Source organism: Vipera berus, assembly GCF_964194415.1.
Source record: "Vipera berus genome assembly, chromosome: 2".
Lineage (NCBI taxonomy): Eukaryota > Metazoa > Chordata > Lepidosauria > Squamata > Viperidae > Vipera > Vipera berus.
In genome coordinates, this window is record NC_138203.1 from 270,371,185 (window position 1) to 270,384,033 (window position 12,849).

At 51.9% G+C, this 12,849-nt stretch overlaps 1 protein-coding gene across 7 annotated transcripts in view; it reads right to left on the reverse strand.

Moving 5' to 3' along the window:
* BAG6 (BAG cochaperone 6) overlaps positions 1-12,849 on the reverse strand; it is a 47,604-nt gene that overhangs the window by 20,182 nt on the left and 14,573 nt on the right. For 4 of the 7 annotated variants that reach the window (XM_081321990.1, XM_081321991.1, XM_081321988.1 and 1 more), the window contains exons 5-16: positions 12,615-12,668; positions 10,735-10,809; positions 10,441-10,616; positions 10,034-10,163; positions 9,104-9,301; positions 8,667-8,934; positions 7,630-7,716; positions 7,414-7,521; positions 6,743-6,855; positions 6,569-6,653; positions 3,749-4,098; positions 1,856-2,201 (exon numbers count right to left, since the gene is read on the reverse strand). In XM_081321990.1, the coding sequence (XP_081178116.1) occupies positions 1,856-2,201; positions 3,749-4,098; positions 6,569-6,653; positions 6,743-6,855; positions 7,414-7,521; positions 7,630-7,716; positions 8,667-8,934; positions 9,104-9,301; positions 10,034-10,163; positions 10,441-10,616; positions 10,735-10,809; positions 12,615-12,668 (1,990 nt within the window). The remainder of the gene's footprint in view (positions 1-1,855; positions 2,202-3,748; positions 4,099-6,568; positions 6,654-6,742; positions 6,856-7,413; positions 7,522-7,629; positions 7,717-8,666; positions 8,935-9,103; positions 9,302-10,033; positions 10,164-10,440; positions 10,617-10,734; positions 10,810-12,614; positions 12,669-12,849) is intronic. The other 3 variants (XM_081321993.1, XM_081321992.1, XM_081321994.1) reach the window with 2 other exon arrangements.

The following is a 12,849-nucleotide window of genomic DNA, read 5'->3' on the forward strand; positions in this document are numbered from 1 at the left end:
ATTATGTATTGCCCTGTTCACCGGCCTGAGTCCTTCGGGAGAAGGGCGGTATACAAATTGAATTTAAAAAAAAAATTAAAAGAGAAACTTCCTAACAGCGAGAACAATTAACCAAAGTTGCGGGTGCTCCATCGCTGCAGTTTTTTAAGAAGAGACTGGGCAGTCACTTGTCTGAAATGATAAAGAGGATTGGACTAGAAGACCTTCCAAGGTCCCTCCCAGCTCTATTCTGACGGATTAATTGACCGCTGGATAGATTTAACAGCGGGAGCACAAAGGAAGGAAGGTCGCAAGGGGAAGAGCAACAGGGGAGTCTCTGGAAGAGCCAGTGAAGTAGCTAAACAGGACTATTTTGAATTCCATCTCAGCCCCAGATGAGATGAGATGAGATGAGATGAGATGAGATGCCGGTGGATGAAAATTAACTCTAAACATTAGCTCCTCAACTGCAATACAAAATACGCCTGCACTGGAGGGCTAGAACGGCACGGCGGCAAGCCAAATATTCTGAATATTCAAAAGCAAAACCTTTCTTCCTTTTTCTTTCTTTCTTTTTCTTTTTTTTTCATTTTGGACTACTCAACAAGGTTTTGAGATTGAGGCCACAAGGAGAAAGAAGATAAAGGAAGACACCGGGTCCCGCAGTCAAAGAATGGCCTTGCGCTTAAGCACAAATGGCAAATTAAATCAAATCAACCTTTATTACGGGGGGGGGGGGGGGAAACAGCCCAAGGAGTGGGGAATGAGGACTTTTAAAAGTCGGGGGGGGGGGGGGGAATGCAAAGAAAAATTTGCCATGCTTTTTTTAATGTCCATTTATTGTTTTTTTATTATTATTATTATTATTATTATACCTTAGGGAACACCTGCTGCCGGCATCAACTTCCCTCCGCCCTGTGCGTTCCCACAGAGAGGGCCTCCTCAGGGTGCCACCGGTCAGAGAATGTAGATTGGTGGCCCCCAGGGGGAGGTCCTTCTCTGTGGGCGCCCCAGAATTATGGAACCAGCTACCAGTTGAGCTCCGGACGGCGCCCGATCTCCGCTCCTTCCGCCGCGACCTAAAAACATACTTGTTCGAACAAGCCGGCCTGGCCTGAGGGGGGATTGGGGGGGTTATTATTATTTTATTGGGGTTATTTATTATGTATTAATTGTTCTTTTAACGGGCATATATTTAATTACTTTTAACTTTTGTAATTTTGTATTTTACTCTTGCCCTGTACACCGCCCTGAGTCCTTCGGGAGAAGGGCGGTATAGAAATATTAATAAATTAAATTAAATTAAATTAAATTAAATTAAATTAAATTATTATTATTATTATTATTATTATTTATTAATTATTATTATATTATTATATTATATTATTATTATTATTATTATTATTATTATTATTATTATTATTATTATTATTAATTATCATCTTTAGAATTTTCACATTATTTTAGCTTTTTAGGTCATCTTATTTTTGTATGTTTTTTTTCCCCTGCTTTTAAATTCTTTGCGCCCGTCCTCCTTATGCTGGCCTTTGACCATAATAAAAGATCGGTTTGATTTAAGCACAAAGCGGCAACTGGGCCACCCCAAATAAATCAGCCTGTTTTCCCCTTTGTCGGCATAAAATCACAGACTCCTGAAGAAAGGAAAAAAAAGACCCGAATTGTGAAATCAGCCCCTCTTACACCACAAGCCTCTCCTTTAAAATTCTTCAATGAAGGACCCATTAAGATACGAGGAATCAAGAAGGCAAGTATCGCAGAACTCCAAATGCCTGGTCAAATCCTTCGGACCAGAAATCCAAGTTTTAATCCCACTTCGATCGCTCCCCAAGTGCCGGAGCGGCCGCCTGCGCCTTACCCAGCGCGCCTTCCGTGCCCGGCTCAAAGATGTTGCTGGTGCCGCTGAGGCGCTGGATGAAGTCAGCGATGCTCTCCGTGCTGCCCTGCTGGGCACTGAGGGAACCCATCATGGAGGACAGCACCCCTTGGACCACGCTGGTGAAGAACTCGGGAGGCAAAGGGTCCGCTGAGGGGCCCCCACGACCGCCATGGCCGCCGCTGCCCAGGCCAGCCGAGAACCCTTCCGGTCCTCCTTGGGGGGCCGAGGGAGGAGGAGGAGGAGGAGGCGAAGGAGAGGCTGCTGGCTGCGGAGGCGGCGCCGTCTGCTCGGGAGGGTGTGGAGGGCCTCCTCCCATTTGCGTCGCCTGGGAGAAAAAGAAGGGAAGCGAGAGAGGGGATGCTTGGAAAGAGCGGCAATAATTTTGGGAAGCCTTAAGGCCCGCTGCTTTTTTCCACTTCAAAAGAGCGAGGAAAGACCGAACGAGTAAGGAGTCGTGACAGCACAACTGGGGGATCTGGAGAATTTGGCACTAAGATTTCTAAGGATAGGGTTACCCATGAAGGGATTTCTCTCACAAAGCTGGATCCAGCCCTAGCATCTTCAGACCAATAATGATTTGAAGGCAGAGAAGTGGAAGCAACAAGACACCCCACCCCCCCCAAAAAAGCAGCAATGCCAGATTTGGGATGCCAAATGCAGGCGGCTTTGTAGGCTTAGGGCTGGCTCAGGGATTCTGTTCTGGCTTGGGGCTGATCTAGCAGGCCAGATGGGCTGCTGTCATTCGGACGGTCCTTGTTGAAATGTTTCCTTCTCTAAATTAAAACAAGGAGAGGTGACTATTTGGGAGAGAAGAAGAAAGAGAGAGGGAGAGGGAGAACAAATGAAGGAAAAAGAGAAGGAGAAAGATTGAGAAAGAGAGAAAAAAAGAGAATGAAAAGAGGAGAAAGAGCAGAGAGAGAAAGGAAGAGGGGAGGGGAGGGGAAGGGAAGAGGAGAGGAGAGAGGAAAGCAGAGGAGAAGAGAGAGAAGAGGAGAGGAGAGGAAGAGGGAGAGGAAAGGAGAGGGAGAGGAGAGGGAGAGGAGAGGGGAGAGGAGAGGAAGGGAAAGGAGAGGGAGGGGAGAGGAGAGGAGAAGGGAGAGGAGAGGAGAGGAGAGGAGAGGAGAGGAAGGGAAAGGAGAGGGAGAGGAGAGGAGAAGGGAGAGGAAGAGGGGAGGAGAGGAGAGGAAGAGGGAGAGAGGAGAGGAGAGGAGAGGAGAGGAGAGGAGAGGAGAGGAGAGGAGAGGAGAGGAGAGGAGAGGAGAGGAGAGGAGAGGAGAGGAGAGGAGAGGAAGAGGACAGGAGAGGAGAGGAAGAGGGAGAGAGGAGAGGGGAGGGGAGGGGAGGGGAGGGGAGAGGAGAGGAGAGGAAGAGGGAGAGGAGAGGAGAGGAGAGGAAGGGAAAGGAGAGGGAGAGGAGAGGAGAGGGGAGAGGAAGAGGGGAGGAGAGGAGAGGAAGAGGGAGAGAGGAGAGGAGAGGAGAGGAAGAGGACAGGAGAGGAGAGGAAGAGGGAGAGAGGAGAGGGGAGGGGAGAGGGGAGGGGAGAGGAAGAGGAGAGAGAGGAGAGGAGAGGAGGGAGAGGAGAGGGAGAGGGAGAGGAGAGGGGAGGGGAGAGGAGAGGAGAGGGGAGGGGAGAGGAGAGGAAGAGGAGGGAGAGGAGAGGAAGAGGGAGAGAGGAGAGGAAGAGGGAGACAGGGGAGAGGAGAGGAGAGGAGAGGAGAGGAAGAGGAGAGGAGAGGGGAGGGGAGGGGAAAAGTGAGGAAGAGGAGAGGAAGAGGAGAGAGAGAAGAGAGGAGAGGGAGAGGAGAGGGAGAGGAAGAGGAGAGAGGAGAGGGAGAGAAAGAGGAGAGGAGAGAGGAAGAGGAGAGGACTCACCTGAAGGAAGTCTGTCATGCCTTGCAGAAAAGCAGGCACGCCGGGCATGGCCACAGTGATGGTGGGAGACCCCACCCCGGCCACCCCCGCCATGCTGGAGCCTGCCGCCCCAAGGATGTTCCCCAGCAGTTGAGAGAACTGGAGTTCGGTGGAGGCTGCGGGAGGCTGGCCTGAGGGGATGGGCCCACCTGGGGCCCCAGCCGAGCTGCCCCCCGCGGCGGTCGTGGCCGTGTTGGTGGTGCCGGCGCTGGCTGAGGCTGTGGGAGGGGAGGCGGAGGTGGTGCTGCTGCTGAAAGTGGCTTGGCCGCTGACGGAGGAAGAGGCCGAGGAGGAAGCTCCGCCACCCTGAGCTGGAAAGGCAAGAGGAGAGAGGGCTGCTGGATCGAGCAGAGGTGGCGGGCGACGCTCGGCCCACCCTCCAGCCTTTCAAGATCCCTCCTCCCTTAACTCCGGGGGGGACGTTGCTCTCAACTCCCTTCCCTTCCCTTCCCAAGGGGGGGGGGGAATCAATCTCTAGGTCAGGCCCAGACCCTGTAACTTCCTGTTCCTTTTCTCCCAACCCTCAACGTCCTCCATTCAGAGTAAATCTCTAGGTCGAGAAAATCCGCCCATTTTCGGGTCCAACACAGGTAAGTCCTCGGCTGACGACAGTTCACATAGTGACCATTCGAAGTTACGACAACACTGAAAGTGACATGTTTTTCACACTTTTGACCCTCGTAGCATCCCTGTGGGTCACGGGATGAAAGTTCAGATGCTGGGCCACCGACTCATATTTATGACGGTTTTGCAGCATCCCGGGGGGTCGCAGCATCCGCTTTTGCGACCTTCTGACGAGCAAAGTCAAGGGGGGGGAGGAAGCCAGATTCACTACACAGCCGTTGTCACCCACTTAACAACTGCAGTGATTCACTTAACGACTGTGGCGAGAAAGGTCGTGAAATGGGGCAAAATTTGCTTAACAGAGATTTCACTTAGCAACAAATATTTTGAGCTCCGTTGTGGCCATCAGCGTTTCAGGTCAGTGTTTTTCAACTTGGGCAACTCCCCCTCCTAAAATTCTCAACGGTAGCTGTGCTAGCTGGAGAACCATGGGAGTTGAAGTCCACACATATGAAAATTGCCACAGTCAAGCGACATGGAACTGGACACGCTATTTATTACAGGGAGGCTGCGACTTACAAGCATTCGTTTAGTCACCGTTTGACGTCTTACAACGGCCCTGAAAAAGGAGGCTTACGACTGTTTTTTCACACTTACACAACTGTTACAACATCCCCCCACATGGTCACAGGTTCAAAATTCGGATGCTTGGCAACTGGCTCATATTTATGACGGCTGCAGTGTCCCGGGGTCATGTGATCCCCTTTTGTGAACTTCTGACAAGCAAAGTCAACGGAGAAGCCAGATTCACTTCACTTCCTCAACTTACACCTGTGTTAACAGCCCTGTCTATGGAGGTTCTCAGTCATCCAGGCCATGGTTGTCCCAAAGGTGCTTTTTCAAGAGGCAACTGGAAATTCTTGTTTTTCTCTGAAGACGTTTCGCTTCTCATCCAAGAAGCTTCTTCAGCTCTGACTGGATGGTGGTGGAATGGCAGGATTTATATTCCTTGCAGACAGCTGGTCATTTGCATTCATTAGAGAGTAAAGTGACTAGCTAATACACCTTGTAATGCGGGGGTCCCCAACCCCCCTCCCCAAGTCCATGGACCGGTACAGGGCCGCAGCATGCCAGCAACCGATCCGCACAAAGTGTTGTGATTCAGCATCAACCTGTGATACCAGCAGCTGAGTGATGATTCTGAAGAGGAGGAGGAGGAGGGGTTTGGAGAGCCTTTGGTGTCAGAGGGAGTCTCTGATGCACTGCAGGACTCTCAGCCTGGCCCCTCCAGTCATGTTCCTCATCAGACTCAGCCGTGTGAGCACGAGGTATTGGATGTAGATGATTCACAGCTCTATCTATTCAGGGACGCTAGGAGCAGGAGGCAATCCAGCAGAGCAGAACAGAGAAAGGCCATGAGGCAACTCGGTGAGAGGAGAAGAAGGTAATGAGAAGCCACACCTTGGGACTGCTGATAAAAGGGGAAGGTGTGGGAGGTGCTGGTTGCTGAAGGCAACCGTTTGAAGATCTTCTGCTAGATTCCTGGTCTGTTATTCCAGTTTAACTCTTGTTTGAACTTTTGGTTTAACTCTTGTTTGAACTTTTGATTTATTTGTAAATAAATTTGGTTGGGTTTTTCCAGCCTGTTGACTATAAAAAGGGGTTGTCCCTGACATTCAAACAGGGCTGGTCGTAGGCTGGAACAGAAGCAAAACCCCATCTGCAGGATGCGGGCAGCACACAAAACCACGCCCTCTCCGGTCCGTGGAAAAACCTCTCTCCACGGTGCCCAAAAGGTTGGGGACCTCTGCTCTAATTAATGCAAATGACCGGCTGTCTGCAAGGAATATTAATCCTTCCATTTTCCCACCATCCAGTCAAAAGCTGAAGAAGCTTCTTGGATGAGAAGCAAAATGTCTTCAAAGAAAACCAAGCAAGTCCGGTTGCCTCCTGGAAAAAAAAGCACCTTTTGAGTTAACAACTTAACAACGGCAGGGATTCCCTTAACAGAAAAGTCATAAAGTGGGGCACAACTCACTTAGCAACAGAAAACGTGGGGCTTCACGGTGGTCCTAAGCCGAGGACCACCTGCAGTTTTAAGCTGCCTTTCAACCACTCCTATCTGAAAACGAGTTTCAAATAAACCCAACTCCTACATCTCGAGATCCTCAGGCCGCAACGCTCAGAGACACCCACGCTTCCCGCCTGGTCACTTACCCACGATCACAGGTTGCATGAGAAGCTGTCCCACCAATCCGCTGATCATCTGGGCTAAGGAAGCGTTCCCACCCATGCCTGGGCCCTGGCGTGGAAAGAAGGCAGTTTTTCAAGACAGAAAGCGCCGCACAGACACACCATCACCCCGATCTCCGGTCGTCTTGGCCCTCTCACCCCTTGTCCTGACGGCTGGGGGGACCCAGCGTGGGCGGGCCGCACGGAAGGAGCGGAAGGCCTGGCAATCACGACACGTGTTGGAGCCGACGGGAAGCTGGGGACCTGCTGGCCTAGAACACACAAAAAAAGGAGAGAGAATATTAATGATGGGGGCCTTTGGCGCCCCTAGGAGGCGGCTTAGCTCTTGGGGACCTCGCAGCTCCTCCCTGCTCCCAGTTCCAAAGAGAAACTCCCTTGCTGCGGGTGGTCCTCCACTTACAGCTGCAATTCAGCCCAACATCTCTGTTGCTAAGCAAGACAGTCGTTCAGTGACGTTTTGCCCCATTTTACGACTTTTCTTGCCAGAGTTGTTCAAGCGAACCACTGCAGTTGTTTAGTAACACTGTAGTTACGCGAATCTGGCTTCCCCCACTGTCTTTGCTGGTCAGGAGGCCGCCCAGGGCGATCGCATGACCCTGGGCTATCGCAACCGTCATAAACAGGAGCCAGTGGCCAAGCGTCCGAATTTGGATCACATGATCCTGGGGAATGCTGCAACGGTCGCCAAGTGTGGAGAACGGTCCTAAATCACTTTGTTCAGTGCCACTGTCATTCCGAACGGTCACTACGTGAACTTTTGCTAAGTCGAGGACTGCCTAGATGCATCCCCTCTCCTCCTTTGGTGCTACCTGTAGCCGCCGAGGCTGCCGCCGCCATGGCTTGTTGCGTTATCTGATGGGCCACGGCCTGCATGAACTCTGGCGGGAGGCTGGGAAGAGGCATGTGGGCACCGCTACCTGGAGACAAGCAACAGAACCCAGGGTGAAATCAACGAGGCAGGAAATGAGCAACCCACACCCAAAGCGGGTTGGCTGCCCCGGATGAGGGGGAGCCCTTTTCCTTACCCGTCCCTTGGGGGTGTCCGGTTGGACCAGCTGGTCCCATCGATGGCACTCCGCCAGAACTACCGCCGCCCAACTGGGAGCTGGAGTCTAAAGACGGAGAAAAAGCAAGTAGGCCTCAGAAAAGAGAGGCCCTCCATTTTGTGGGACAATTTCTGCCTTGCCCTTGGTTTCTCTGGATCAGCTGGATTTCATTTTGCATAACCACAAACTCCCCCCCTCCCCCCAAGTAAGACGGCTTTTAACCCAGACACTGAGAAGTGAGGGGGGGCAGAGAATATTATTCTAGTCCAGGGGTGGGGAACCTTGGCTCTTTTATGACCCGTGGACTTCAACTCCCAGAATTCCTGAGCCAGCCATGCTGAGGGGAAAGGGAAAGGTTTCCAAGCTGAGCCATGTTGGCTCAGGAATTCTGGGAGTTGAAGTCTACAAGTCATAAAAGAGCCAAGGTTGCCTACCCCTGTTCTAGTCCCCTCTTCTTCCCCTCACCGCATCCCGTAATGACTTCCACATTTTGGGAGTCAATTGAAATTATTTTGGGAGGGAAAAATACTAAAATAATACCGGGCGGGACATTTTAACTGAATTGGCTAAGGAAGGCTCTCGATCAGTCTGATCACTTTAAACACTGAATCAAAAATTATGTAACTTGGGTCCCACTTTCACTCCTGGGGATTCCAGCACTTGATCCCCACTCGATCCTCCCAACAACCTGCACCCAAGTGGTCAGCAGAATTCGGTCAGGGATGACCTTCGAGGGACACAGTAGTTCAAACATAATTTTTTGAGGCACACTACACATGAATGCTGACGAGGCAAGGCGCTGCACATAAACAAGAGACCCAATGCCACTCCCTTCTGGCACTGATGACGTTACCTAGATGGGTATTGAAACATCTGCGGGAATCACCCCCAAGCTCAGAGACCCACCCACCTACCCAAACCCCACAGTTCAACCCTGAGCCACAAAAATCTTCTCTTCTGCGAGTATAACCTTCAGAAACAGCCCTGATGTCTTATCGGGTCTCCCCCAAACTCACCCTGTATATTCATGTGCATCATAACCACGGGCTCCACCGTCTGATGTGAAATCCGGATGACTCGGGGGTGCCCCGTCTGAGTGGCCTGCGGCGGGATAGGGGTGACCCCCGGGGAGAGAGAAGGAGGCGAACCTTCAGAGGGCTGGGTTGACTCCACAGGGCTGGATGTGCGAGGCTGGGCCGTGGGAGTGGCCTGGGCGGCAGCAGAGCCTTCCAGGTTGGTGCGACCCCCGTTGCCCGTCATGGTGACGGTAGTCCCGACGTTAATCTGAGGCAAGAACGTGGAGGAAGAAGCGGAGCGCCTCTGGGTTCTCCTTTGCTGAACCCTCTCACCCAGCCTCGGGAAGCGGAGCTGGGGGCCTGAGCCATTTCCGGCTGGAAGGGAAAGACACCCCCCCCACCCCCAAACCCGGCTTCTTCCTAGGCCAAGGCCTCACCTGGATGGGAATGGCCGCTTGCTGCAGGACCATGGGAGCTGTGTAGTGGGACATCGGCCGCACCACGTGCAGGTGGCGGGGGGCGCTGCAGGAGAGGTTGCAGCGCAGGTCCGAGAGGGCTACAAAGGTGTTGCCCAGAAGGCGCAGCGACTCCCCCACCAGGTTGATAATGCGCTGGTCCTCTTCACGCCCCTCCGTCTGGCAAAGAAATCGAAAGAAATGAAGCAGGTTTGTTTGTCCCTTACAAAGTCTAAAAAGCAAAGCCTTGCTGGGTCAGATCAAAGAACTACTCAGCCCAAAGGCTCACGTGGTTAGGACGCTGGGTCGGAGGCTGGCAAGGCCGTGTTTGAGACCCGACTGATGCTGAATGTCGGGGTGAGCTCCCGTCATTTGCTCCAGCTCCTTGATGGGGACATGAAAAGAGCCCCCCGTGGACGTTCCCCCCCCCCGGGCAGCGGTGATGTCACCGGCTAATCCTTTCAACCCAGAAGCGCTTTCATTAAACACTGGCTCCGACACAAACGGAATGGGGAACTGAGCCCAGAACCAAGGCCTCTGAAAGCCTACGTCAGGGGGGGGGGGGTCTTCCAACGTGGCCCTTTTACGACTTGTGGACTCCAACTCCCAGAATTCCTCAGCCAGCCTGCCTGGCTGAGGAATTCTGGGCGTTGAAGTCCACTAGTCGTAAAAGGGCCACGTTGGAAGACACAAACACACCCGGCCTACGACTTCAAGCTGAGGGGCTGAAGGCCAGAGCGTAGAAAGAATACTTCTAACGATACACCAAATGCTTCAGATGTTAAAAAAAAAGACACTGCGCAAACTTCAAATACCCAGCAAATGCAGAAATAAGCGAAAGGGTGAAAAGGTAAGCTTCCCAGCTTAGAAATCAGTTTTCGATTTTTTTTTTTAGAACCAGACATCGCTTACGTTGTTGTTGTAGTCGGCGGTGCCAGCAGTTCCCAGGACCTCCTCGTATCTCTGCAGGAAAGGTTGGAGTCTGCTTTCCAACCCACGAAGCTCGCCCAGAACCTCCACATACTCCCCAGGTGATGGGTGGCTATGGTGGACAGAGAAGGAGCCTCGTCGTCTTGCTCAGATGGACTGGCCCGTCTCCTCTGGCAAACAGCCAGTATCCCTCCAGCTCCTCCAGGCTGCCCCTCTACACTTTGGTCCATCCCGCCTCTATGGTTCCCACCCACAGATTCCCACCCACCCTGGTCTGTCAGCAGCACCTGGCTGGTTTTCCTTTTGAAAAGGGGGGGGAGGGGGAGAAGGCCTCCACGCAGCCTGCCCGAGAGAGCTCTTGCTATCTCTTTGGTGGGCAGCCTCCTTACTTGGCGGCGGCTGCTTCAGCCCCGGGGGGCGGCTCGCTCCCCGAGGGTGGCGTTTCCTCCGCTGGCGTGGGCTCCTGGGGAGGCTCAGATTCGGTGCCTGTCATCGGCTCCCTTTCAGTGGGGCTGGCAGACGGCGTATCCTCGGGTCCCGCAGCAGCATGCTCACTGGTGTTGCCCTGAAGGAAAGGGATACGTAACTCCCAAGGCCCGGAAGGGGTTTCCGGGCACCGTTTCTACGTTCCCGCTTCATGGCCCCCCCCCGGGGGAGCGGGGGTGTGTTGGGAATTCGCTCACCTCTAGTCGGTTCAGGATACCTTGAATGTCCCGTAACATATGCTGGGCCATAACAAGACGGACACGAGGTTCACTCTGCAAGGAGGGAAGAAACCCGTCGTTAGCGGAAGGCCTGAGACGACTTCCTTCTTCCCTGCGGGAGAATTCCTCCAGTCCGACAGACCCCCACCCCACCCACCCTCCTTGGGTAAAACCGACTCTTCCCACTTCTTGATTTCCTTAAGGCCTTTCAGTCCTCTCCGAGTGGAATCCACTCACCCCACGCCCACTTTCCAAACCCGTGGTCATCCCACCTACCTTTTAGGTCTTGACCTCACGCTTTTCAACTTACTTGCCCCCCCCCTCGAGCCAAGGTTTGGCTTCCTGTAGCCGTGACGGCTCTTGCTAAGACCTCGGGCAGGAAGAAGCCAATGTGCTCCTAACGCAAAACCTCCATGTCTAACCGAAGAGGCACTTGTGGGGGAGCTCAGATCCTTTAAGTAAGGAGGCCTCAAGCTTTCTAGACCACAGCTTCTCCCATCGAAGGTCCCCCCCAGTGAAGTTCCTCCTTGAAGCTCTTTAGGATGCGAAGAAAAAAAGACTTGGTTTACATCCCTGAAGAAATGCAAATGTTCTCCGCGTCGAGAGTCTTGGTGACTTTGGGTTCCTCTCTCTTTATTTCTCACGCTGAGATTCAGGCACAGGACCCTTCCAGCCTTTGGCTGATATCTGACTGGCTCCGTAGTACACACACTCCATGAAACATCTCCCCCAAGTATGAACACTTCAGAGGAGCTGGACAACAGCCCGCTATCACGTCCATTCAGCGTCGGGTCTGGATGGAGTTCACAGAAGCTGCGTTGGGAGGACACCAGCCTGGAGAAGGCTGGTATCAATAGCCCTCAACTCCCTTTCTTTTAAAAATAAAAATACACTGAAGTTTCTTTGGCATTCTTTCTAAGGAACGGAGAAGACATCCAATGCAAGGACCCCGAATCTGGCACCCGTAGAGTACAATGCTTCGGAATGGTGGCTAAAGAAATGAAACTAGGATTGGAAAGAACTATTTTCTTCATCAAATAGCAGCTGCTGATAAAAAATTGCCTCTGGATAGAATGTTGGGATTGGTTACATTCAGGTGCTTTGGAAAATGGGTTGACCCTGCCCCCTCTTCTTTGTGGCAACCCGAGACATTGGAAGACTGCTGTCACCCTAGTCCTTCTTTTCATTAAATTAAAAAGGTAAAGGTTCCCCCGCACATGCGTGCTAGTTGTTTCTGACTCTAGGGGCTGGTGCTCATCTCCGTTTCAAAGCCGAAGAGCCAGCGCTTGTCCGAGGACGTCTCCGTGGTCATGTGGCCGGCATGACTAGACACCAAAGGCGCACGGAACGCTGTTACCTTCCCACCGGAGTGGTCCCTATTTTTCTACTTGCATTTTTACGTGCTTTCGAACTGCTAGGTTGGCAGAAGCTGGGACGCGTAACAGGCGCTCACTCTGCTACGCGGCACTCGGGATTTGACCCGCCAAACTGCCGACCTTCTGATTGACAAGCTCAGCATCGTAACCCACTGAGCCACCGCCTCCCATTTCATTAAATTAGATATACCCAATTCCAGCAACCATTCTTCGTTCTTCAGGCCCTTAATCATCTTTGTTGCTCTTCTCTGTACTTTCTAGAATCTCAACATCTTTTTTATATGGTGGTGACCAAAACATTTCAATAAACTTTGTAAAAAAAAAAGGGGGGGAGGTTTCTAGAAGTCAAATAACAATCTAAGCAGCCTCTCAATCAACCAGATCTCCTTACATCATGCTACAGTCAAGTCTTGATTATGCCCAGATATTAAATAAATCCTTCAATTTTAACATTCAATTCTAGCCTTCCCAACCCACTTGTACCTGAATAGGAGCCTGGTCCATATTTATATGAACATCCACAGACGATCCATCGTTCTTTGGAAAGCGGGGAGTGAGAAATAGACAGAGAAAAAATTAAAAGGACCAAAAACAAAAAAAAGAGGTGGATGTGCAGGAGAAAAGAACAAAACAGCACAGAAAAGAAGATTTAAAAAAAAACACCCCAGTAGATCAAATTGCCACATCATCCATGCCTGCTCCCCACCCAGTGTGGTAG